The 27,993-nt window shown below is 41.5% G+C and overlaps 1 protein-coding gene and 1 long non-coding RNA gene across 6 annotated transcripts in view; one reads left to right on the top strand and one right to left on the bottom strand.

The window, feature by feature from the left end:
• Positions 1-3,708: 3,708 nt before the first annotated feature.
• LOC119970293 lies at positions 3,709-5,954 on the bottom strand. Its single transcript, XR_005461580.1, has 2 exons — positions 5,404-5,954; positions 3,709-4,091 (listed from the first exon to the last, which is right to left on the bottom strand). It is a non-coding gene; the product is annotated as an uncharacterized LOC119970293 (long non-coding RNA).
• The window catches only part of LOC119970292 (probable global transcription activator SNF2L2), a 188,747-nt gene continuing 165,469 nt past the window's right edge, over positions 4,716-27,993 (top strand). For 2 of the 5 annotated variants that reach the window (XM_038804675.1, XM_038804672.1), the window contains exon 1: positions 12,150-12,377. In XM_038804675.1, the coding sequence (XP_038660603.1) occupies positions 12,150-12,377 (228 nt within the window). Of the gene's footprint in view, positions 4,924-5,342; positions 5,540-12,116; positions 12,378-19,894; positions 19,914-27,993 lie in introns of those variants that run through there. The other 3 variants (XM_038804673.1, XM_038804674.1, XM_038804676.1) reach the window with 3 other exon arrangements.

Below are 27,993 nucleotides of genomic sequence, written 5' to 3'. Positions count from 1 at the left end.
GTCCCTCCGTGGACATCATTATAACGTTTAACAAACTCCTAATATTAGCTGGCAGATGCCTCCCCTTTACAAACCCAATCTGATCTTCCCCTATCACCCCCGGCACACAGCCATCAATACATGACGCCAACGGCGACACGGTAGCACAGATGGTTAGCACTGTTGCTTCACAGCGCCAAGGACCCGAGTTTGTTTCCTGGCTTGGGCCATTGTCTGTGCGGAGTCTGCATGTTCTCCGTGACTGCGTGGGTTTCCTCCGGGTGCTCCGGTTTCCTCCCAGAAGTCCTGAAAGATGTGTTGTTAGGTAATTTGGACATTCTGAATTCTTCCTCTGTGTACCTGAACAGGCGCCTGAGTGTGGCGACTAGGGGCTTTTCACTTTAACTTCATTGCAGTGTTAATGTAAGCCTACTTGTGACAATAATAATAATTATACTTAATTAGGAAACTTAAGGTGAAGAACCCTTAGGAAGCAATGACCACAATATGATAGAATTTACACTGAAGTTTGAGAGGGAGAAGCTGGAATCAGATGTAACAGTCATACAATTAAATAAGGGTAACTACAAAGACACGAGGGAGGAGCTGGTCAGAGGTGATTGGAAAAGGAGCCTAGCAGGGAAGACAGTGGAACAGCAATGGCAGGAGATTTTGGGGGTTATTCGGGAGGCACAACAGAAATTCATCCAAAGGAGGAGGAAACATGCTAAGGGGAGGACGAGGCATCCATGGCTGATGAGGGAAGTCAAGGAAACCATAAAAGCAAAAGAAAAAGCATACAAAGTGGCGAGGTTTAGTGGGAAGCCAGAGGTTGGGAAGCCTTCAAAAGTGAGCAGAGGACAACTAAAAAAAGCAAAAAGGGGAAAAGATCAAATATGAGTGTAAGCTAATATAAAAGAAGATAGGAAGAGGTTTTTCAATATATAAATGGTAAGAGAGAGGCAAAAATAGACATTAGACCACTGCAAAATGAGGCTGGAGAAGTAATAATAGGAAACAAAGAAATAGCAGAGGAACTGAATAGATACTTTGCATCAGTCTTCACAGTGGAAACACCAGTGGGATGCCAGAGCTCCAGGAGAATCAGGGAGCTGAGGTGAGTGTAGTGGCCATCACTAAGGAGAAGGTTCTGGGGAAACTGGAAGGTTTGAAGGTGGATAAATCACCTGGACCTTGGGTGGGAAGCTCTTTCCAAGGGTCGGTGAAGTCTCGATGGACCAAATGGCCTCCTTCTACACTGTAAATTCTATGATGCTATGACCGGATGGCTACACCCCAGGGTTCTAAAAGAGATAGCTGAACAGATTGTGGATGCATTGCTGGTGATCTTTCAGGAATCACTGGAGGCAGGGAGGGTCCCAGAGGACTGGAAAGTGACTAATGTAGCACTGCTGTTTAAGAAGGGAGGGAGGCAGAAGATGGGAAATTATAGGTCGGTTAGCCTGACTTCGTTGCTCGGATTTTAGAGTCGATTTTTAAAGATGAGTACTTGGAAGTGCATGATAAAATAGGACTGAGTCAGCACGGCTTCATCAAGGGGAGGTCATGTCTGACAAATCTGTCAGTGTTCTTTGAGGAGGACAAGTTGGACAAAGGAAAACTACTGGATGTGATTTATTTAGATTTCCAGAAGGCCTTTGACAAGGTGCCGCGTAGGAGACTGTTGAACAAGTTAAGAGCCCATGGTGTTAAGGGTAAGATCCTGGCATGGGTAGAAGATTGGCTGACTGGCAGAAGGCAGAGAGTGAGATAAAGGGGTCTTTTTCAGGATGGCATTTGGTGACTAGTGATGTGCCTCAGAGGTCAGTGCTGGCACAACTTTTCACGATATACATTAACGATCTGGAAGAAGGAACTGTTGCTAAGTTTGCAGATGATACAACTAAATGTAGAGGGACAGGCAGTATTGAGGAAGCAGGGGGGGCTGCAGAAGGGTTTGGACAGGCTAGGAGAGTGGGCAAAGAAGTGGCAGATGGAATACAATGTGAAAAAGGGCGAGGTTATGCACTTTGGAAGAAGAAATGGAGGCACAGACTATTTTCTAAATGGGGAAATGTTTAGGAAATCAAAAGCACCAAGGGACTTGAGAGGCCTTGTTCAAGATTCTCCTAAGGTTAACGTGCAGATTCTGTTGGCAGTTAGGAAGGGAAAAGCAATGTTAGCATTCATGTTGATAGAATACAAGAGCAGGGATATACTTCTGAATGTGTATACGGCTCTGGTCAAATCCCATTTGGAATATTGTGAGATGTTTTGGGCCCTGTATCTAAGGAACGATGTGCTGGACTTGGACAGGGTCCAGAGGAAGTTCACAAGAATGATCCCTGGAATGAAGAGGTTGTCGTATGAGCAATGGTTGAGGACTCTGGGTCTGTACTCATTGGAGTTTAAAAGGATGAGGGAGGAACTTATTGAAACTTACAGGAGACTGCAAAGCCTGGATAGAGTGGATGTGGAGAGGATGTTTCCACTTGCGGGAAAAACTAGAGGCAGAGGACACAATCTCAGACTAATGGGACAGTCCTTTAAAACAGAGATGAGAAGGAATTTTTTCAGCCAGAGGGTGGTGAATCTGTGGAACTTTTTGCCACAGAAGGCTATGGAGGCTAAATCACTGCTTGTCTTTAAGACAGAGATAGATAGGTTTTTGATTAATAAGGGGATCAGGGGTTATGGGAAGGCAGGAGAATGGCGATTAGAAAAATATCAGCAATGATTGAATGGCGGAGCAGACTCAATGGGCCGAGTGGCCTAATTCTGCTCCTATGTCTTATGGTCTTATTTGGCTTTGTGATTGTGACAACTTTTTGAAAGAACGACTGATTAATCTCTCTTCCTCAGCGGCCAGGTCTGTTTCCTTTACATTCAATGGTTCAATTCCCTTTTGAAAGTTATTATTATTGTTGCTTCCAGGCAACACATGGGGGATTTTGTCCTAGTTAGTGTCTTAAAATTCCTCATAAATATTCTCTGAATATTTATAAACCCTAATCCATTTTAAAGTTGCCAACTCTGGTTGGATGTATTCCTGGGTGTTTCATCACATAACCTATAACCATGATCTGGAGATGCCGGAGTTGGACTGGGGTGAGCACTGTAAGAAGTGTCACAACACCAGGTTAAATTCCAACAGGTTTATTTGGAATTACTCGCTTTTGGTGATTCCAAACAAACCTGTTGGACTTCAACCTGGTGTTGTAACACTTCTTACTGTAACCTCCTACCTCCAAAAATCTCATACCCTCACTCCCAAAATTGGTTTTCCAATACATTCATCATAATGGCATACCACCTTCCCATACCATTTTCAAAGCAAGCATTTAAATAACTGAGAATTTAATTAACTCAACTGATTTATGTGATTAAGGGACCACAATAGAAATTGCAGAGTGCAGTACACACCTTTCATTATTTTGTTCCAGAAATGAAGGACACCTGCATTTTCAACATATTATTATTTTAAAAAATAATTTCAGAGTCCCCAATTCATTTTTTCCAATTATGGGGCAATTGAGTGTGGCCAATCCACCTACCCTGCACATCTTTGTGTTGCGAGAGCGAACCCAACGCAAATGTGGGGATAATGTGCAAACGTGGACCCAGAGTCGGGATCGAACCTGGGACCTTGGTGCCGAGGAGGCAGCAGTGCTAACCAATGCACCACCGTGCTTCTCTTTTCAACATATTATAATCATTAGTAAACTTAAGTGTTTGTAATTGTGCAATCCTTTTTATTATTAGACTTTATTTAGGTTTTATCTATAACTACGTAATGAATTATGACCACTTGTTTTATTTGGCCATGACAATTTGATGCATGTGCTATGGTCTTTCAATAAACCAATTAAATAGATAGATAGCTTTCATAGACCATTCATTGGAAGACAAGAGAAGTAGGGTAAGGCTGTCCTTCATTTTGTATGTTAACTCCATCCATTCAAATTGGTTCCATAACTCTTCATATCCTTGTCTTCATCTGTCCATTGGATGATTCTTGACTATTACTCAGAGTTTCCAACACCAGTATATCTAATCACCATAAGTATTCAAAGAAGTTACCCTCATGATTTTCTCCAGGATTGTCCTGCATTCTTGGAGAAGGAAAAAAACAGGGAAATAAGAATACAGGTCCAAACTGGTCCAGTTATACATTAAATACAGTAAAAACATTAAAATGGTATACCGGTTCGAACTGGGAAATTTTAAGAATACTGGTATGAACTGTTTTTTCCCATTGGGAGACTCCCGGACAATACTGGAGTGTTGAAACCTTAATCCGCTCCACAGAGGACAGCATCCCTCCATGCTTTGTTTTAATTCATTGACTCGTTCAGTGTTTCTTCCCTGACCCAGGTAAAATAGAGGTCAGCTTCTTTGCAGATGTTATCCCCCCATGCCATTTCCAACAGTGCATGGCCACTACCTAGTATTATGACCATCTACTTAATACATTATTCCTCTTGTTCTAGATGGGGAATGCAAAAGAAAATATATGAATAAGTTGAAAGCAAGGAGAATATGAATAGGACTGAAGGAGAGGGGCATTTAGACCTTTTGCATTTTTTTAACCTACAAAACTTCTGGCATTTTCTGAACAAATGTAGGATTTGATAAAATGATGGGTGTTGTTAAGTACAGTAGCCAATGAACTTGGCGTGTAGAGGCGGGATTTCCTGTCAAGTTCGTTGGTGGCGTGTAAAGAGAAAATAACGAAATAAAAGGAGGAAGAGGATTGAAGGAAGGGGGAAGTTGATGGCTGTCACTTCACCAATGAGAACAACTCTTTGCCACTCAATTAAAAAAAAACTCCTCAAAAAAGGTTACAATATATAAAAAAATAATAAATATATAAGTAAAAGCGCCCCCAACTGTTTTCACAAATTCCGATGCCCTGGAGTGAGTCAGTAAATGCGATATTGAAGGGTAAGATTTCCATGTTCGATGCAGTTTAATTTTTTCTGCTGTGATGTTTATTTTTTTAAGCTGAAACTGTTGCAGTTTTAACCTTTTTGCACTTTCAGAGGTGGGCGCAGCTTTTATTTTTTGGCGGGGCCGGTGGTGGTTTGTGTACCTGGCGACTTGTTCAACTTAGCGACTCAGCTCTGCAACAGGAGCTCGGAGCCGGGGGGAGCGCCGCGCTTGGACCGGGGAAGCTCGGAGCCGGGGGGAGCTCCGCGCTGGGACCGGGCAAGCTCGGAGCCGGGGGGGGGGAAGCTCCGCTCTGGGACCCGGGACCGGGAGCTCCGCGCTGGGACCGGGGGAGACGGCACTCGGAGCCAGGGAATTCCGCGCCGGGACCGGAGAGGGAGAGCCGGCCACGGGGCTCCTCCAGTGGAGTTCCGGGTTTATCGAATGCTTCCCTCCGGCTGGGGCCTGGTTTCTGCCGCCACCCTTTCCTCCTACCCTCGGCCGCTTCTCGCCGACTCATTTCCGCCTCCAGTTCTAACGCGTGGTCGGTGTCAGGGTCCTGACTTGGCCTCGGCCTCCCGCCTCGCTGTGCCCGGGTCGCTGCCCGCATTGATTAACGTGAAAGCCGCAGGTTTGTTTGAGCCGTTTGCCGGCCCAGGGACTCCAGGCCGGCGAGAAAGCAGGGCTGGGGAGGGTTTAAGAAACCTTTAACCGCGGGGCGGGGGTTTATCTCTCCGGGCGGGCGGTTCAGTCTTTAGGCCTCAAAACCCGGGGAAGCTTCTGGCGGCTCCTCCCTCGGGCCTTGGTTTGCCCTCCTCGTTGTGAGCCGCTCCTCGGATTAACCAGTCTTTCATTCGATAAACACGGCGGGGTGGGGGGCCGCCATCCCGCTGCCTTTTTGTTCGAGGCCGGGGGGTGGGGTGGGGTGGATTTCTGCCCTGAGTCTGGACTTGGGCGCAGCCAGCTCCTTCCCTGGCCTCTCCACTCCTCCTGCTGACTCTCTGGGTCATTAATGCAGCTTTTCTCCCATCTTCATGATTTGCCCCCCTCCCCCCTCCTCTGGAGGTTATTTGTTCTGTATCCCCCCCATTGGTGGTCTGCATGAATGGAAGTTTGAGTGTGATCCAAAAAGGCTTGTGAAGAGCCTACATAAAGATCAAATAAGTGTTAATCAAGGAACAGTATTTTTTTTGACGGTGACGCTTTTGCGTCCAAAGAAATGTTATTTAAAGGGGGAGGGGGAGTCACTAAAGTTCTGTTGAACATGTTGCAGTGTGTCGTATAATCTGTTTTGCTGCAAAATAGACTCAGTGCAATGTGGGGAGGCAGAAGAGATGAAGGAAATTGCGTTGAATAACTTCACCGTAGCCACATTGCTCATTTTATTACCTCCTCAGCCGCACTGCACTCACTCCCAATTTTTATTTTTACAGTTACACGTGCCGATTACATATTTGCATGAAAATAGATTTCAAAAACGTATTTAGGTACACTGATATCTACGCAGAGTACAATTAAAAACAATCTGGCAGTGAGTTTACATTTCAATTTTCAGGGCTGTTGGTCATAAATTGCGCGACTCTATTTCTGTGGTTTCTACTCTCGCCAGGTGTCTTTGGTTACACAGTTTAGTGTTCTACTGCTTGATCAGTGCTGAAAAGGAAGATAATATAATCCGGTCTTTTTAAAATAAAGTGGTGTGTATTTGATAGACGAGGAAATAATTCTTTACTAATGAAATTTACTGCAATGCTGTAGCTCGTATCCTGACATAGCATTATTTTTCTCTGGGTTTTTTGTTATTATTTGGCTTGCTTTACTGTGTTTTTTTTTGCCCTGGTGGACCACTTATCTGCATACCAAAGAGTCTAGGGGACGAGATTAAAAGTTCAGTTTCATGTTCCTACTAATTTGCATGTGTCTCAAATTGCTGATGCAAAGACATCTTTTGCCCTTTACTTTAGTATGTACCCACCAAATGAGGCAATATGGCCAAGAATGACATTTAAAAAAAAAACTGCTAGTGCCACCAGGTAAAAATAGGAGAAACCAGTAAATAGGAGATGTCAGTAGTGAAGAATTAAGTTGCCTGGTCGTTACTGACCAGAATGCTCAGCTCAAAGTGGAGGCGCTGTATCATTTTGATTAAAAATGTTATGTGCAGAGACACAATTCAGCACTGAGAGGGTTGAATCTAGCATACCTCAGCCAGCAGTTTTTAAATTATTGCAATTGGGTCTGATCTGCCATTAAATTTTAAATATAGCAGCTCTTGCTAGTATGAGACTATAACCTTCATTTTCAGTAGCTGTCACTAATGGAGAGTGGGTCTCGTATGAAATCATGCCACATCCCTTGTCATAAAATGGCTATCATACCTGAAAATCATGTTGCAGAGAAAATCCTCCAGACATAGAATTGCATAAAACATACAGGGCAGAATCAAATTGATAAATCTTTAGCGCTAGCTGGCAGATTCCCATGATGCCTATTAAGATTTTAAAACTTTTATGTTTATGTTATCTTGGCTTCTGATAAGTGTAAGAAGCCCACAAAGGGGTTTATACTGTGCATTATTGTGTGTCCACTAGTCTATCAGACAAGTTTCATTCTACCTCTAACTTAGTGTAATATTATCTTCAACATTTAAAATTAATTTGATTGAAGCAATAAACCCAAACACAAGCTGGAGTTTGTTCCAGTATTTCCTGTTGCAGCTATGTCTAGTTTGGTTAGTTCTAAACCAAAGGTAATGGTAAAAAATTGGTTCAAATTGGAGGTTATTGTAGCTACCATAACCTGTTGTTTGTTGAGGATAATTAAAACATTCAACCATGGCACTTTTAAAAATCTATGTGCAAATGATGAATTGCTGCACCTAAATAATCAAACATAAAGTGAATTGAATAGCACTTCAGTCTGAATTGTTTTTCTTCAAATATTTAGGAGTTTCGATGGTAATTTGCCATCTGATCCCCACTTTCTGATAGAAGGGATAAATATGGCTGTTAATCTTTTCCTGCATTCTAATGTTCAAAAGGGAGAATCTAAAAGTCAACTACTAATTACTTGAAAACAAAACTTCAGCTCTATAAAAAAAAGCAAGACATATTTTAACTCTGATATAACTCCGATTTACTTTGCACAAATATGCCTAGGGTTAGTTAGGGCCTGCATTATCTAGCCTTTGTCAACGTTTCCTCACAGACAAAATATGAGTAACTATTACATGTACCAGCAAACAACATTTATATGAATCTACGTTAACCATTTTATAGGCTATGCAGCAGGTGTAAAACCAAGTTTACTTTTTAATGCCAGGTCGGCTCCTGAAATGAATGAAATGAAATGAAAATCACATTGTCACAAGTAGGCTTCAAATGAAGTTACTGTGAAAAGCCCATAGTTGCCACATTCCGGCGCCTGTTCGGGGAGGCTGGTCCGGGAATTGAACCGTGCTGCTGGCCTGCCTTGGTCTGCGTTAAAAGCCAGCTCTTTAGCCCTGTGCTAAACCAGTGTTATTCTGACACTTAAGTCAAATACAAATGCCTTTCCTCATTGCTTAACTCTTAGAACTGCCCATACTTGATTATACTTTTGTTGAACGTATCTCAGTTCGAAGATTTATGGCAATAGTTTCGCTTTCCACACCTGCATGGCTATTTCCAATGTGCCCCAGGATCCATCTTTGATCCCTTCTTCTTTATTTGTATGCAATCTCATGATGACATTTACAACCAAAAGGTCAGCTTCAACATGTATACTCATGACATCCAGCTTCACCTTCCTACCAGCTTTCACAACCTCTTAACTACCTGTGTTATTGCTTATCTATTTTTGGGTGAGTTTTCACTTCTTTCAGTTGAACAGTGAAAAAAATAAATACATTGTCTTCTGTTTGCTTACCACTGACTCAGACTGAACCACATTGCTTATGCTTTTTCTTGAATCCCATGTTAGTTCTATCACAGATATTGCTGATTGTGATCTCTTAGGTATGTCAGAAGTAGGTAATGATCAGCTTTGAAGCCCTTTTGCATGGCTTTGTCAGCTCCAATGTTGTTATCTCCAGTGTTCTTGCTAGCCTTGCAACCTGCATGCTTCATAAATGCAAGCTCTTTAAAAGCTCTGCATGTATCCTACTTGTCACTAGCCTTGCTGCACCTATTGGTTCAGGTCTCAGTGACTCAAATGTTAAATGTTTGTCCTTGCTTTTAGTTTGTTTCATTGCCTGTCTTGTGTCTATTATGTTTGCCAACTGTGTTGATGTTACTCTGGAATTCTCTATTCCAACCTCTCCCTTTTTAAGCTCCTGAAAATTTACTTTTTCAACCAAGTTTTATGCCATTTCTAAGTTTTCCTTTTGTGGACATCAATTTTCTTCATGCTTCTGAAAACTTTCCTAAATTAAAGACGCAATATAAATGTAAATTCTTACTATTGATTTGCATTGCAATGTGACTGATCACAATATTGTAGTACTTACCATCAAACCACTCATTAGAAATCTGCATGTTAGTATATTTTAAATATACAGCATTTATTTTTTTTCTTTTTAAGCGTTAATCTTGGCATTGCATTTGTTCATTTTCTTTCTGAGTTAGGTGATCATGTGTTCAAGGATTTGAAAAATCAGTCTAGCTTAGCATTTTAGTGCAGTGCAACGTTGCATTTTTTTGTGATGAGAGGTGAAATTGATGCTCTGTTACCTTTTTCTGATGGATGCCAGTGGTAATATTTAGAGCCTGAGGGCTTTTGTGTCTCGGCCATCATTTATCTCTCAATGAGCACCACCAAAAGCAGATTTAATTGGTCATTTGTTCTATTTTGTCTGACTTTGGATGCAACTTCTTTATTCATCAGAAGTTTTGTGAAAGTCCAATTAAGAAAGTGGAAACTGAAGGCTTCCTTCATTAGCAGCAACCTGACGGAAGTCTTTTAGGGGCTTTTCACAGTAACTTCATTGAAGCCTACTCGTGACAATAAGTGATTTTCTTTTCATTTCATTTCTTTGATTTAATTGCTGATGAATTCTGAAACGCCTGAATGTATCTTGCCAAGACTATCCTAACATGGGCAGTTAACACAGTTGCTTTGAACAGTTGTGGCTATGGATTTGAGGCACACCAGTGACTGTCACTCAAACACACTCCTGTATGTGCACAATTTCTCAACTGAACAGCTGGTAATGCAGGGATAAGGGTGAGAGAACCCAGAGGGAGAAAAGTAAACTGGCACATCAATTTCTTAAAACTGTAGGAAGTTGCTATCCTGTTAGTGGAGCTCCCCCCAGAGTGAATAAGGAGATGCAAACAATTTGTTTTACCTGTGATTTGATGCAGCTGGAGCTAGTTAGGTTTAATTTCTTATATTCTGGTTGTTTTTCTTTAGAATAATTGTTTTGAACCAATTTAAACTTGGCCTTTGGTGATGGATGCAAACAAACTCCAGTCATGCTTGGTACAAGTTTGATTTTCTAATGTTTATAGATGATATACCCAAACCGTGCGAACCGGTCAATAGTGTAACCTTTCACATACACCTTGTGAGATTGCTGATTTTGTCAGTTCATGTTTGTTGTTGTTAATTAGCCCAAGCTACTTTCATAATAACTATCAGGGAACAAAATGCTTCATTCTTATTGCAGTTTTTTAACGCATGGTGGAATTAGTGTGCATTGTTTGAAAATTTCACCTGGAGGTTTGTGGCTCTACTTGTTTCTTTCTTCCCTTTGCTCCCATCCCTCCTGGAGGGCAGCATGGTGGGATAGTGGTTAGCACAATGGCCTCACAGCGCCAGGATCCCAAGTTCGATTTCTGGCTTGGGTCACTGTCCATGTGGAGTCTGCATGTTCTCCCCGTGTCTGCGTGGGTTTCCTCAGGGTGCTCCGGTTTCCTCCCACAAGTCCCAAAATACATTCTTGTTAGGTGAATTGGAAATTCTGAATTCTCCCTCTGAGTACCCGAACACGCGCCGGAGTGTGGCGATTAGGGGCTTCTCACAGTAATTTCATTGCAGTGTTAATGTAAGCCTTCTTGTGACAATAAGATTACTATATTATTATAAGTCAGGAATTCAACTGAGTCCAAAAATGTTGACATTTTTCTCATTGGCAGCCATTAGTTTCAAACCTTGAATAAAATAATTGCATAGGAACCACCAGATACTTGCAAAGCATGTTCTCGCTGTTTATTTGGTTTAACAGAAATTTTACTAAACAATTGACAATTATTAACTGTTGTCTGCAGACTGGAGCCATCAAAAATGATGCAGCCTTTCTGAACAACCCAATTGTCAGGCTGCTGTAATGAGGAGGATGTTGTTTGATTTCGAATTCTTATTGTAGACAATACCATGTACTGCAAAGAATGTTATAATCGGCATCAGTCCATGCCTTTATTCTGCTGAATCTTATTTTGCTTATTGGTTGTCCTGTTTCTGTGAACAGTTAATCAAATTTGCAATACAGAAAATATTTGGGATAGCATCAATAAGTTATGGGCCTTGGGGCTCTGGCAGTAATCAGGAATATGGTGGATAAAGACATTTTCTAGATCTGCTTCAGAGCTTGCCATAGAGAAACAGTTTCTAAAATGACAGCTCTGATGTCTTATGCATAGAGTATTTTGCCAGCATCAGTGTTTTGTTTTTCAGAGATCTGAAATTGCGGGTAGTCTAGCATGAAAGCACAGATGTTGGTATGCATAATTGCATTATGTATGTAAACTGCTGCGATATCTTCTGTACTCTGCAGTTTGTGTGAATTTTTGGAAACCTCAATGACTAAAAATAACACCTTAGCACAAGGGGGAAAAAAGTCACTATTGAATATTACACACTGTGAGAAAATGGGCGTATTAGACAAATGTAATCTGATAGTGTTGGTGTAAAATGGCAGGTGTAACATTGCATTTGTCACCATCTATTTTTCGCATTAAGATTTCTTGTGACTAAGCTAGCAGTTAGATGATATTTGTTACTTTGCAACAATTCTGGGGATACAGAATCATGAATTGTTTCACTACCTTTCGTTTTATGCAAATGTGTGAATGTTTTGTTTTTGGTTCCTAATTGTGCAATGGAAGGATTGATTTCAAAGTATTCCTGTGTTTGCCATTCAACCATTGAGTTTAAGGGCAGAATAAAATTGTTTAGTAAAATAAACTCAAGTAAGAAATTTATGTTCCAATGTTTATTTTTTTAAATAGAATTCTTCAAGATAACGAGCAAAACTGGCATAGATGTCGACTCCTACGGATCCCTCGGGTGGGATGCCTCACCCTGGACCTTCTCCAGGACCAGGCCCATCTCCTGGACCAATTCTCGGCCCAAGCCCAGGACCAGGACCGTCACCAGGGTCAGTACATAGCATGATGGGTCCCAGTCCAGGACCATCAAACGTAACCCATTCGATACCACCCCAGGGCCCGAGTGAGTACCAGCAGGATAGCATGCATCAGATGCACAAGGTAATGATGTTTGAATAAACTCAAAAATATCACTAATGAAATATGTAGTAAAGCACATAATGTGTGAATAAGCTTGAAAGTTGACAGCATTTTAAGCAATGCAATTCTGACAAAGGACTGGACCTAACTTGCAAACCTAGATTGTTTTTTTAAATTGATTCTGACAAACCTGCGTTTTCCAGAATTAGTTTTTCCAATTTTTCGTACTTCTATTTATTTTATCCATTTTAGGTTTACATTTTGACAGAGGTTGTCTGGGCATACCATAATGCAGTGTATATATGCTCCTATGAACCATGACCATATTTTGGATAGTGAGTACACTTCAAATGAAAGTCATCTCTCTAATCTGTCCTTCACTTATGGACCTGGCGTTCTGCTAGGTTGTGCTGTTTTCTGAGTGCAATTTGCCTGAAATCGGCCCAAACGGCAGAAACAATCGAGGAATTATGTTTAAGCACAAATTGACTACTTCTACACTAGTTTAGTTTAAAGAAAAAAATGCATGCACCTAAATAACAAAAGAAAAATCAGTTTAGGGAAGGGCCCAGTGGAGATCCACATAATAAACACAGTTAATGACAGAACAGTACTAAGATATTGAAATGATTTAACCTTAGTATTTGTCAGGGAGACAAGCATGGTGAACATAACAACATTAGAAGCAGACATCAGAAAATATATAAAGGCATTTAAAGTAGGAGATATTTGATAAACTCATCAAACTTTGACAGAGTTGGTGAAGAATAAAACTCCTGATCCAGTGGATTACATCCACAGATTTACAATCCTTTGGGTAAAGAAGTTCTTCCTCAACTCAGTCCTAAATCTGCTCCCCCTTATTTCCCGTACCAGCCTCCCCGAACAGGTGCCGGAATGTGGCGACTAGGGGCTTTTCACAGTAACTTCATTGAAGCCTACTTGTGACAATAAGTGATTTTCATTTCATTTCATTTCATTTCATTTGAGGCCATGCCCCCTAGTTCTAGTTTCACTCACCACTGGGAACAACCCCCCTGCTTCTATCCTATCTATTCCCTTCATAATTATATATGTTTCTACTTTTTGCGATGTTCATGCACAAGGACACCCAGGTCCCTCTGCACAGCAGCATGCTGCAACTTTTTACCATTTAAATAATAGTCCATTTTGCTGTTATTCCTACCAAAATGGATGATCTCACCTTTTATCAACATTGAACTCCGTCTGCCAGACCCTTGCCCCTCATTTAAACTATCTATATTCCTCTTCAGACTTGTGTTCTCTGCACAGTTGGCTCTACCACTCATCTTAGTATCATCTGTGAACTTTGATACATTACAGTTGGTCCCAACTCCAGATCATTTATGTCCAATTACTTGACCAATCTATTGACCAATTACTTTAATGTCGGTGGTGGAAAGGATAACAGAATCCTTACTCAAAGATATATCTAGAAATTGAAAATAGAATAGCGAGTAATCACCAGGTATTTCAAAAGGGAATGACATGCTTGATCAACCTGGCTGAATTCTTTGAAGAAGTAACAGAAAGGGTGGATAAGTATAATGTAAGAGAGGTAATATATTTGGATTTCAAGGTGTCGCAATTTAAACTTGTGACAATGTGAAGTCAGGCGACAAGCAGCTGAATGGATAGCAAACTGGTTGCAAAACACAACGGAGGTTTAAAGTTAGTAACTTGGACTGAAAGGAAGGAAGTGGTGTTCCATAGGGATCTGTATTAGGACGACAATTGTTCACTATTTACATAAACACTTTGGACCCTGGAATCAGATGAACAAGTTTCCAAATTTGCAGATGACACCAAATTGGGAGGTTTTTTGTGTATATGTGGAGAAATCCAACAATATACAGAAATATATTAACACATTTAAAATATGGGTGAGTAACTGGTAAATTAACATCAGTAAAGGCAAGTGTGAAGTGGTAGATTTTGATGGGCAGGATAAGGAGGTCACCAACTACATGTCTGAATGGCTAGAGGGGTCACAAATCACTAAAAGTAGTGACAAAAGTTATTGGCCCAAGTTTCACCTTGAAGAAAGCTACCCACAAAGCTATATCGATTTTGTGACATGAATTTTCCTTTTCCTGACATTTGTTTGAATCTGATGTCAAGTCAAAGGAATTTCCAGGCATCCAGCAAAAGTGATGCCGTCAAGTAAGGTAAGCAACCAATCACGTTGATGTATTCTGACAGCAACCAAACCAGGAAGTAAAATGCACAATTTCTTTCAGAAAGTGAAAGAAATGATTGGGCCTGCATGTGGGATTATCATAATGTAAATACCACAAAATTAATCACGTTATTTTAAAATAATGTGATGTATTTTTATCACATTGGAGAAATTTGACATTCTAAAAACATTAAAATTCGAACTTCAGGCCATGTAAGGCTGCTTGGCAGCAATTGTAAACTTATTCAAAATCCAGTTACTACACCTTTTTAAATAGGTGTTACTTTTTTGAGGGTTTTTACGGTGAGACCAATAGCATAAGAGGGGAATCCTCGTCAGTTCAGTGGAAATCTTTGTTAGTTCAGTGAAACCCTGGTGGGAACTTCAGCAGTGAACCTAATGGGAAAGCTTTGAGTTGCTGACAACTGGATTACAATGTCTAACTGTTAATGCATGGACTCTACTTCCAATGTCCGTGCGAGGTGACAATTTTGCCATCATTATTACGGTAAAATACAGGCCAATTAGTGCAATTTATAATTGCTCCACTATTGGCTGTACCTTTTTAGATGTCTAGACCCCAAACTCTATAATTCCCTCCTGGCACCTCTTCACCTCACTTTCCTCCTTTAAACACTTGCTGAAATCTACCTCTTTGACCAAGCCTTAGCCATTAATATCTCCTTTTGTGGCTTGGTGTCGTATTTATTTAAAAATGCACTTTGGGAAATTTCATTACATTAGATGTGCTGTATAAGTTGTTGTAGAGAAATTGAGCAAAACACTGACCTTTGTATCTGTGGGAATAGAATTGAAAAGCAAAGAAGATATGCTAAATTTGTATAGAGCCTTTCACTTTGAACAGTTCTGATTTTCATATTATTCAAAGGACATTGAAGCTGTGGAAAGATGGTACAAAGATTTACTGGAATGATACCAGAACTGAAAGGTTATATCCATCGGGAAATATTGAACAGGCTTTTTTCTCTTGACTAGAGAAGACCGAGGGGTGACCTGATGAAGATTTTTAAGATTAAAGACAGATTTGATAGAGTGGGAGTAATGACACTGTTTCAACTTCTTCAGGTGGAGACCAGAACTAGGACCATAAATATAAGATAGTCATTAGGAAATCCAAGAGTAAAGTCAGGAGAAACGTCTTTCCCCAGAGAGTGATTAGAATGTGGAACACGCTCCCAGCAGGAGTAGTTGAGGTCACTAGCATAGTTGCATTTAAGGGGAAAGCTAGGTAAGCACATGACGGAGAAGGAAAAAGTAAAATATATTAATGGTTTAGATGAAGAATAGGAGGAGAGGTCTTGTTAGCAGCATAAAGGCTGACTTAAATTTGTTGGACAAAATTACATGTTTCTGTGCAGTACATAAAGTACTATGTAATTGTACTGGAGGCCAGTTCAGCCACAAAACTCACCACCTCTCCAGACTGAATTAATGCTTTGGATGAGGACTTGAAAACATGTACACCTCGGTTTAAAAATGTATAAGGGTCAAATCTTAGTTTATATAAAGTCATGGAATAAGATGGTAGTACCGTTTGTGTTTTCTGGAGGTGGTATTAGGATAATAACACAAAAATGAGTATGTGACTGCGAACTGGAAAATTATAAATCCTTGAATTGTATTTGTGAAAAGAGGTGCGTTTTATGTTTTTTCCTACTCCTTTTCAATCACGTATGTGCTGTATATTATTTGATATTTTATTTATGTACTGTGTAATGTATTTTATTGTTTCACATTTGAAATAATACTAAATCCAGTCAATTACCATTGCACTCATTTTGCAGTCCTTTGAGGAGACTCATTTAAAATTATTTTTAGATGTACAAAACGTGTGCAAACAAGTAAAAACTTTGAAATATTTTTAATTGATCACTGTATACTAATGAAATTAGTAAAAGTTTCTGTACAGTTTAAAGAAAATCATTCCGTTGTAAATTGGGTTCGTCAGAACTAGTCATTCTGATCAAAAACACTTTTTTTAGCAGTATTAATACAACTGCATCAAGTTATCACTCTTAAATAAATCCAGGAGTATTCTTTAATGCAAAAGAAAAGCATTCTAAAATGCGGGAAATACTTAGTAGGTAAGACAACATCTGTGGAGAGAGAAATATTATGTTTCAGTCGATGGCCTTTCATCTGAACTGGGAAAAGTTAAAGATATAATAGATTTTGAACAAGGTGTGGGTGGAACAAGGACAAAAGGATACGATAAAATATAGAAGAGATTGAATGACGAAGGAGTTAGTCTTCCAAGGCCAAAGGGAATGGTGATGAGGGAAGAAAAAAAAAATGCCTAGAGGAGGTGTGCTAATGTCTGAAAGCAAAAATAAGAAAAGGAAACAAAAAAGGGGGACCGAAAATCATGGTCTAAATTGTTAAACTTGTTGTTGAGTCCGGAAGGCTGTCAAGTTTCTAATCGAAAGATGGTTCATGCCCAATTATATATTTGCTGTGCAAATTAATTTGAACAGATACTTGAGCAAAACATTTCTGAAAACGAGAACAATTTTGAGTGCATTTTGTGCCCACAATGTGCTAAGAACAAGAACTCCACTCCATTGTTTGTAGGAATACCTGGGGTGGCTGTAGGCAGTGCATCACATACTTAGCACTCGTACAATGAAAATTGAAAATTCTAAAGGGAGAAGAAGGGGTAAAGAAATATATAATTGGGTGTCTTGAGTCAGTGCTTTCTCCATTCTTCTGGACCGCGTTATTTTTCTGTTCCAATCACTAACAGGAGCTATTATGTACAAGGAAACACTTGTCAGTTTTTTAGTTCAGTCAAGTATTTTTTAAAACAAAAGAGAAAATGCTGGAAAATCTTAGCAGGTCTGGCAGCATCTGTCGGGAGAGAAAAGAGCTCACGTTTCGAGTCCAATAACTCTTTGACAAAGAATCAGTGGATTCGAAACGTTAGTTCTTTTCTCTCCCTACAAATGCTGCCAGACCTGTTAAGATTTTCCAGCATTTTCTCTTTCGTTTCAGATTCCAGCATCCGCAGTAATTTGCTTTTATCAAGTATTTTTAAAATATATGTTCCTATGTACTCTTGTTTTTACTTTAGAAAAGTTCTGTCGAGCTTCTCGAGCGTAGCGGTAGCCTAAAGGTCAATGTAGCAGTAAGGCATACGCATCAGTAGGTCTCTTTTAAAGTTCCTGGTGTCAACCAGGGCAATTGGCACCTAAGTTACAGAAGTATCAAATCTGCTAGTGCCCCCACTACTGTCATCCAGTGACTGCTGTTGCAAAGTCTGTTTAGTTTGTGATGCGAGAACTAAAAACCTCGGCCTACTTGCCCTCCAAAAACCTCATCATAGTCGCTCAGTATTTATGAAGTATAGTGACTTGGGAGTAGTAGTGGAGACTTTCAGATGCAGTTGAATTTGTATTCTAATGAGTTTAGCTTTTTGGTTGGGAGAGGGGGGTGTGATTATTCACTTTATAGAAAAGGTATTAATGCTGCAACTTTGAGGAGTATTTTTCTGGTTGAAACAACTTGCATTAATTCCAACTGATACCTGTTTTTGTTTTCGGATTTGAATGTTGTTTGATTGCCTAATGTCAGCAAAGTTTGAAGGATCTTCCAAGTTCTCGGAAGTAACCATTGATGACTGTTAAATCCTCAATCTTGGCTCAGCAGTAGCATTTTCTCCTTTGAAACTGATGGTCATGTGCTCACTGAAAAACTTGGGAAAAGTGGTCCAGTGTGACACTTCAGTGTAGTACAAGGGAAATCCTACATTGTCAGAGAATACTGTCTTTCAGATAAGACACTAAAACAAAGTCCCCAACTGCTCGAGGTGGACGTAAAATATACTATGACACTATATAAAAAGTAGCAGGAGAGATCTCCTGGTTTCCTGATCCGTATTTATCCCTCCTTCAATGCCACCAAAATAAATTAAATGGGTATCAATGTCGTTATCATTTGTTGTGCTTTATGGTGCGCAAATTGGCTGCTGTGTGTCAACAGAGTCATGAATTCATGAAAAAAAACAATTGTACATAAAGTGGTTTGGAATGTCTTGAGAATATGAAAGTATTATACAAACCCAAATGCTTTCTTGAGTTCACGGAGACTGTTTCTCCAAATTCACAATGAACAGAGTCCGTTAAAATTTGGGCCAACTGTTTACACTTTTGTCTCTGAGTCACAAGATTATTATTTTGAGCACCATGATGGACTTAATTTAACCTAGCTGTTAACTGAAGCGCAATTCTATGGATGCTGCATTGTTAGGAAGTGCAGTCTTTCAGATGAAATGTTAAAAGAACCTACTCAAATGAGCATTAAAGATTCCATGACACTACATGAAGAGCATGGGGCTTCATCCGACCATTGGTTAATTTTTGCAGAAATTGACTGCCATTTTTGCCCATGTAGCACATGATTACAATTCAAAGATTTATTCATTTGATGCAATTTGCTTTGGTTCTCCTGGTGTCTTGGTCAACATTTATAAAATAACTATCATTTCTCACTAATGTTTGTGACACTGCTGAGTACATGTCAAAATAATTCTTCGACCTGAAGTGCTTTTGAATGTACTGAGCATGTGGAAGGTGTTGGATAAATGCAAGTTTACTTCAAGCAATCAAGATGGGTGGGGGAAGAGACAAATCAAACTTGATGTAGAGAGAAGAAATGCTTCCAATGTTACTTTAAGAATCATTATTCACAAGGTAAGATGTGTCATAAAATTATTTTGTAGCTATCAGTTGACCCAAGATTTGAGCTGAATTTAAGGTACAAAAAATAAAATCCATATCATCCTGAAATATTTGTATGCTCCTCACGATGATAAAAATTGCTAATTTTAATGCAGTTCAATGGTAGTGCTGTCAGGGCAACAGTGAAACCAAGAAAACTAATGATCAACATTTTTTTTTGTACTGTCAAAGAAATCTGAAATCCAATCCCTTGCTCACAGTTTAAAATTCAAATATTAATTTTTAAATTCATATCCAGACCATTATTTTTGACTCAAACTTTGTTCCCATTTTGAAAGGCAAATTTATTTAAATCTGAAGTTCAGCCTTGAGGAAATTCACTTTGAAATAAGGACTTTAAAAACAAATGCTTTTATGTAGTCCATTTCAAATGAAGCACAGTAACTAAAGAATTTTCACAAGTTTTACGCAAATTGAGCAGATGCAGAATATCTCCTGCATGGTTAAAAGTGCTGGCAACAAAATAAAGGTTTCAAGTTAACCATGTTTTTTGGGACAGCCAGTCTAATCAATGATTTATTTTAACATTTAGATCAGACCTGGACTATTTTCTGTCATGAAGAATAAAGAGTAATTGTTCCAACGGTGTTCATTAACTTGGTAAATCAAACAATTTTATCAATTATTTTACTAGATCATAAGACATAGAAGCAAAATTAGGCCACTTGGCCCATCGAGTCAGCTCCGCCATTCAATCATGGCTGCTTTTTTTCTCATCCCCATACTCTTGCCTTCTCCCAATAAACCCTGATCCCCTTATTAATCAAGAACCTATCTATCTCTGTCTTAAAGACAATCCATGATTTGGCCTTCACAGCCTTCTGCTGCAAAGAGTTCCACAGATTCACCACCCTCTGGCTGAAGAAATTCCTCCTCATCTCTGTTTTAAAGGATCGTCCCTTTAGTCTGAGATTGTGTCTTCTGGTTCTAGTTTTTCCTACAATTGGAAACATCCTCTCCACGTTCACTCTATCCAGGCCTCGCAATATCCTGTAAGGTTCAATAAGATCCCCCCACCCTTCTAAACTCCCAACGAGTACAGACCCTGAGTCCTCAATCGTTCTTCAATGACAAGATCTTCATTCTAGGGATCATTCATGTGAACCTCCTCTGGGCCCTTATTAAGCTAGAAATACAGATTAAAAACAAAAAATATTTGAAAAATGGAGCAAGTTTGGCAACATCTATAGAGAGAGAAACCGAGTTGACAGTTTATTGATGACCTTTCACCAGCATCTGTATTTTACTACAGTAACAATTCAGTGACAAAAGTTCAAATCCTCCCAAAGCAGCTGGGAAATATAAAAAGCTAGTATCAGTAATGGTGACCATCAAGCTACCAGGTTGTCATAAGAACCAAATTGGTTTAGTGATATCTGATGAGGAATATTGTCTGTTCTTATTTAGTTTGGCCTATATGTGACTCCAGACCTATATCCAGCGCCATCTATGTGGTTGACTCTGAACTGTCTTTCAAGTCACTCGGGCCTCACTCGGGTCTATCAAACACTATGAAAAGTTGAAGAATGTTACCTCAAACGAGGCACCAGGCATGAAAAAGGCACACCCAGACCAGTCAACGCTGCAAAGCTCTTCTCTCTAACATCTGGGGATTTGCTCCAAAATTGGAAAGAATTGTCCCACAGATTAGTTAAGCAATAGCGTAACATAGTTATACACTCAATAATACATTTCAGCCAATTTCCCAGACGACTCAGTACCATTCCACTGGCAGAACAGAGCTACCATGTGCAGTTGGGTGTGAGTAACCTGGGATTTCTCGCCTCTGAAAATCATAAAGCCTTCAGACATAAGATCAAATATAGACAAGGAAATCGCCTAATGATCACTACTTACTTACTGCCTTACTTCAGCTATGAAGCATATTGAACTCCATTTTGGAAAAATCACTGAAGGTACCAAAGTCACAGAATATTGTCGGGTTGGACTATTGATGGATTTTACTGTCCATCACCAAGAGTGGTTCAGTAGAACCACTAGTAAATGAGCTCTAAAGGGCTCAGCTGCCAGACAGGCCAGAGTCTGGTGGTACGAGAGAGCCAGCATTAGGGAAAAACCTACTTGATCTCATTCTCACAAATTTATCTGTTGTAAATACACCTTTCTATGAAATCATCGGTAGGAGTGATCACCACAGTTCTTGTGGTTAAGATTCTTCACATTAAGGACACCCACTATTGTGCTTTGTGGCACACTGTCATGCTAATTGAAACAGATACGGAACAGATCTAGCAGCTTGAAACTGGGCATTCATGAGATGCTGTGGGTTATCGGGTAAAAGTGTGTTTCAACACTAACTGTAACCTCATGGCATACAATATCCCCCAGTGGACTATTACCATCATGGTAATGGAAAGCATCCCATTTAATTGATATCCCATTCATTGCTTTAAATATTCACTCCCTCCAAAACTAGCACACTACCTGCAGTGCATACCACCTAAAAGAAGCGGTGCAACAGCTTGTTAAGGCATCTTCAAAAGCACTTCCCAAACTGGAGACCTATATTGGCTAGAATAAAAAGGGCAGCAGGTACATGTGGGGGGGGGGGGGGTGGGGGGGGGGGGGGAATCGTTTATTGTCACAAGTAGGCTTCAAACAAAGTTACTGTAAAAAGCCCCTAGTCTCCACATTCCGGCGCCTGTTCGGGGAGCTGGTACGGGAATTGAACCGTGCTGCTGGCCTGCCCTGGTCTGCTTTGAAAGCCAGCGATTTAGCCCTGTGCTAAACCAGCCCCTTGGGGAACACCACCTCCCAAGTTCCCCTCTGATTTGCACATCACCATGATTTGGAAGCATACCATGTTTCCTTCATCACCTTTGAGTCTAAATTAATTCCCTATTTAACAATGGGTTGAAATCGTGGGACATTGGCACCAGTACTGTTCCTATGGGACGGTCTTCACTCTGGGACCAGAGTCCTGTCAAATCGTATAACTAGGGCTGTAGAGGGGGCTTTAAACTAAATAATGGGGGGGTGGGCGGCGAGACCCGCAGATGGGCCTTGTGTTCGGGGGGGGGGGGGGGAGACATGGGCCATGTGTTCGGGGGGAGGAGTTCAGTTGTATGGAGAATTAGAAAATCAAAGTTAAAGGAAAGGGTAAAAGTGCAGGTTAATGATGAGGACTTTCAACTAGTTAAAGGAGCCGAGGGCTCCGTAGAGGTTAGTACAATTTCTAGACCACGTGATACAACAGAGAATAGAAGGTGGCAGGAATCTAATCTCGGGCAGGGCAAAAAAGATGACCAGAATGAGAAGGGAGATGTCAATTCAGGACTGAGGGTGTTGTAACCTAAATGCGTGCAGTATACGGATCAAGGTAAATGAGCTTGTTGCGCACATTGAAATTGGCGGGTATGATGTTGTGGGAATCACAGATGTGGCTGCAGGGGGATCTGGGCTGGGATCTAAATATCCATAAATATATGTCCTATTCAAAAGATGGGCAGAGGGGGCTTGGTTGCTTTGTTAGTAAGGAATTAAGTTTAAATTGATAGCAAGAAGCGATTATAGGATCAAAAGGCATAGAATCTCTTGGTAGAGTTGAGGAATTGCAAAGATAAAAAGACCCTGATGGGTGTCCTGTACAGGCCCCCTAGCAGTAGTCTGGATAAGGGGCAGAAAATAAACTGGGAGATAGAAAAGGCATAGAAGAAAAGCAATATTACAATAATCATAGGGGACTGCAGTATGCAGGTGGACTGGGAAAATCAGGTTCGTAGTGATCCCAAGAAAGGAATTTGTGGAATGTCTAAGATTTTTTTTTGGAGCAGCTTGTGACAGGCAATTCTGGATTTGGTGATGCGTAATGAGGCAGACTTGATTAGGGAACTTAAAATTTAAAAAAAATAAAAATTAATAATTTCTGCTTTTTCACATTTTCTCCCAAATTTGCACCCACCAACAATAAACAATAAGGCGTAACAAATATAATGTCAATCCCCATATCAATAGCAACGATCCCATCCTCACACCAAACCCCCAAACATTTGACCGCATGTTAACATAGACAAATGACAAAAAGGAATCCGGAATCACCCATAGTCCCCATTAACACACACAGCCCCCTCCCGCCCCAAACTAATGTTAGATGTTATCCAGTTCTTGAGAAAGTGCGTAATGAATAACACCCATGAATTGTAGAACCCCTCCATTCTTCTCCTCAGTTCAAACTTAACTTTCTAAAGAGTCAAGCATTCCAGCAGGTCCCCCCGCCACGCCAGGGTACAGGTTGAAGAGGTTGCTCTCCATCCCATCAGGATCCGTCTTCAGGTGATCAACGAGGTGAAGGCTACAACATCTGCCTCCGCACCCGTTTCCAACCCTGGCTGGTCCGACATCCCGAATATGGCCTCCCAAGGGCCCGGGTCCAGTTTCACGTGCACCACTTTGGAGATTACCCGAAAAACCTCCTTCCAGGGCAGCACGGTGGCTTAGTGGTTAGCACAGCTGCCTCACGGTCATGGGTTACTGTCCATGCGGAGTTTGCACATTCTCCCCTTGTCTGCGTGGGTTTCCCCCCCCACAACCCAAAATTATGCAGAGTATGTGGATTGGCCACGCTAAATTGCCCCCTAATTGGAAAAAATAATTGGGTAATCTAAATATTAAAAAAAAACCTCCTTCCAGTAATCCTCCAACTTTGGACAGGACCAAAACATGAATGTGATTTGCGCTCTTCTCTCTCTTCCCCCCCCCCCCCCCTCCCCCCCAAACGTTCACACAGGTCTTGTGCCCCCTCAAAGAGCCGGCTCATCCTCTCCCTTGTGAGGTGTGCTCTATATACCACTTTCAGCTGTATCAGCCCCAGCCTCACACACGAGGTGGAGGCTTTCATTCTCTGGAGCACCTCACACCAGAACCCCTCGTCCATACCCTCTCCCAACTCTTCCTCTCACTTTGCTTTGATCCCTTCCAGTGGTGCTCCCCCTCTTCCAAAATGGCCCTGTAAACCGTCGATACTACCCCCTTCTCCAGTCTCCCTGTCGTCAGCACCTCCTCTAGCAATGTGGAGGCCGGCTCCACGGGAAGCTCTGTATCTCCTTCCTGGCAAAATCTCGAACCTGCATGTATCTAAACATTTTCTCCTGCTCCAGCCCATACTTTGCTCCTGGCTCCTTCAATCCTGCAAACCGACCCCCAAGAAACAAATCTTTTAGTGTCTTGATCCCCTTCTCCACCCTTTTCTGAAAACTTCCGTCCCAGTACGAACAGCCTCCCCGAACAGGCGCCGGAATGTGGTGACTAGGGGCTTTTCACAGTAACTTCATTGAAGCCTACTCGATTTTCATTTCATTTTCATTTCATTCACTTCCCTGGCTCAAATCTGTGGTTCCCCTGAATCGGCATTTCTCTTGACCCTGCCCCAGACCCGAAGTGTCGGCGAAACTGCATCCAAATTCTCAATGAAGCTATTATTACCGGATTCCCTGAGTATTTCCCCGGGGCTATCAGGAGTGGCGCTGTTGCTAGTGCCTTCAATCCCGACCCCCTGCACAAACTCTCCTCCATTCTGACCCACTGGGAATCAATCCCTCTGACCCAGCTCCGCACCTTCTCCACATTCGGCGCCCAGTAATAATACATCAGGTTCAGAAGTCCCAAAGCCCCTGCCTTTCTTCCCCTCTGTAGCAGCACCTTTCTAGCTCTGGCCACCTTCCCGCCCCATATGAACAAGGTAAGCATTCCTTCAATCTCTGAAAAATACCGTTGGCCAATCTCTCTGAAAAATACCTTTGGCAGGAAAATCGGCAGGCATTGGAAAATAAACAGAAATTGCGGCAACACTTTTCATTTTAACCGCTTGTACCCGACTCGCCAGTGACGGAGGGAATTGATTGGGGAACTTAAGGTAAATTAGGGGGCAGTGACCACAATATGATTGAATTTACCCTGCAGTTTGAGAGGGAGAAGCTGGAGTCAGATGTAATGGTATTGTAATTAAATAACTACAAAGAAGTGAGGGAGGAACTGGCGAGAGTTGATTGGAAAGGGAACATAGCAGGGAAGACAGTGGAACAGCAATGGCAGGGGTTTTTGAGGGTTATTCGGGCGGCACAATAGAAATTCATCCCAAGGAGGAGGAAACGTGAAGAGGAGGGCGAGGCATCTATGGCTGACGAGGGAAGTCGAGGACAGCATAAAAGCAAAAGAAAAAGCATTAAAAAGTGGCGAGGATTAGTGGGAAGCCTTTAAAAGCCAACAGAGGACAACTAAAACAGCGGGGGGGGGGGGGGGGGGGGGAGGAGAAGATGAAATATGAGTTTAATCCGGACAAGTGTGAGGTACTGCACTTTGGAAGGTTCAATGCATGTAGGAATTACACAGTAAATGGTAGAACTCTTGCAAGTATTGACTGGCAGAGAGATCTGGGCATGCATGTCCACCGATCACAAAGGGGCAATGCATGTGGATAAGGTGGTCAAGACGGCATATGGCATGCTGGCCTTCATCGGTCGGAGCATTGGATATAAAAATTGGCAAGTCATGTTGTACCTATACAGAACCGTAGTTAGGCCTCATTTGGAATATTGTGTACAATTCTGGTCGCCACACTACCAGAAGGATGTGGATGCTTTGGAGAGGGTACAGAAGCGGTTTACTTGGATGTTGCCTGGTATGGAGGGCATTAGTTATAAGGAGAGGTGTTGCTAAGTGTGCTTTACTTAATTTGCTCTGTTTAATCACCTTGCTCTAGAGTCGCCAGGTATCTTTATGATACCACCACGAGGTTCAAGTTCAAGTGTTGATCAATAATTCAATACACCAGTTAGTAAGGTTCAAATCAAAACACATTTATTATATACACAGTCAATTGCTACTCATGCATAAAATACTACTCACTAGACTATTTCTAACACGAACAGGCCAATACTTAGCTTTGGAAAAGGGACCCACTAGGTCAGGGGAACAATTGGCCTCTCGTTCGATCCTGAGTCTGCAGGCTTCCAGCTGGTATGGACTAATGGTTAGGAGCGCCTATCTCGTAGCGTGCGTTAACTGGACACTTATTTGGTTGGTGCAGCTGCTAGGCAGGTCACGGTCAAGGGTTGTTTCGAGCAGCTGAGAGACCCTGCCAAGAAGCTGTTAGGCCGGAACCTGCCAAGAAGGACGAATTGAACTTGGGGACTCTACTTTATAGTCCACAGTGGCTTTGCGCCCTTTGATTGGACCCTGTACCTGGTTCCAAGTGATTAGACTGAGTTCTGATCACTTGGATCGATTTCTCCTATACTGGAGCTGTTCCCTGATCGCTGGGCGGTTCCTAAGTGTCCGTTGGCCTCCCTTTGTTTTGGCTCCCGCTGGCGCCGAGGAGTCTGGCTTGGCCTCAATTATCTTAACTGTTTCAATTCTTCCCGGGGATCGCTCATCAATATGTAGATGGTCATCAGTTTCAGTGCTGTCTGGGTTTCTGCAAGTTTTAATATACAGGAGATTTTGCACCTCCTTGGTTTCCTGCGTTTGGCTATTTCTCCCTGCATTCTTAGCGGATCTCCATTTTAAAGTCGGGAAGTGGCCAACCCAGGTGGCTACAGAGGTTAGATAAACTCAGTCTGTTCTCGCTGGAATGACGGAAGTTGAGAGGAGACCTTGAAGAGGTCTACAAATGTGAGTGGCATGGACAGAGTGTATAGTCAGATGCTATTTCCTGGGGTAGGAGAGTCAAGTACTTGGGGACATAGGTTTAAAGTGCTTGGGGAAAAGTTTAGAACAGATATGCAAGGCAGGTGTTTTTTTACACAGAGGATGGTAAGTATGTGGAACGCGCTGCCTGGGGACGTGGTGGGAGTAGGTACGATAGCGGCATTTAAGGGGCATCTAGACAAATATACGAATAGTGTGAGAATGGAAGGATATAGACTCTGCAAGTGCATACGGCTTTAGTTTAGGCAGGTACCATGGTCGGCACAGGCTTGGAAGGGCCCGTTCCTGTGCTGTATTTTTCTTTGTTCTTTTAGTGTAATCTAGCTAGTATTACAAAAGAAGCTCGGAAGAGTTTTTTTTCCCAATATATAAAAGGTAAGAGAGCGGCAAAAATAGACGTTGGACCACTGCAAAATGAGGCTGGAGAAGTATTAATAGGAAACAAGGAAATGACAGAGGAACTGAATAGTTACTTGGCATCAGTCTTCACGGTGGCTGCCAGAGCTCCAGGAGAATCAGGAGGCAGAGGTGAGTGTAGTGGCCATCACTAAGGAGAAGGTCCTGGGGAAACTGAAAGGTCTGAAGGTGGATAAATCACCTGGACCGGATGGGCTACACCCCAGGGTTCTGAAGTGGAGGAGATTGTGAAGGCATTGGTGGTGATCTTTCAGGAATCATTGGAGACAAGGAAGGTCCCAGAGGACTGGAAAGTGGCAAATGTAACACTGCTGTTCGAGAAGGGAGGGAGGCAGAAGACGGGAAATTATAGGCTGGTTAGCCTGACTTCGGTCATTGGCAAGATTTTAGAATCCATTATTAAAGATGAGATTGCGGAGTACTTGGAAGTGCATAATAAAATGCACGGCTTCGTCAAGGGGCGGTCATGTCTGACAAATCTGTTTTGAGGAGATAAGAGGAAGTTCGATAAAGGAGAACCAATGGACGTGATTTATTTAGATTTCCAGAAGGCCTTTGACAAGGTGCCGCATAGGAGACTATTAAATAAGTTAAGAGC

This window comes from Scyliorhinus canicula, chromosome 8, assembly GCF_902713615.1.
Source record: "Scyliorhinus canicula chromosome 8, sScyCan1.1, whole genome shotgun sequence".
Taxonomy (NCBI): Eukaryota; Metazoa; Chordata; class Chondrichthyes; order Carcharhiniformes; family Scyliorhinidae; genus Scyliorhinus; species Scyliorhinus canicula.
Note: the sequence above shows the minus strand (reverse complement) of the source record. Positions and strands in the feature narration are given on the sequence as shown.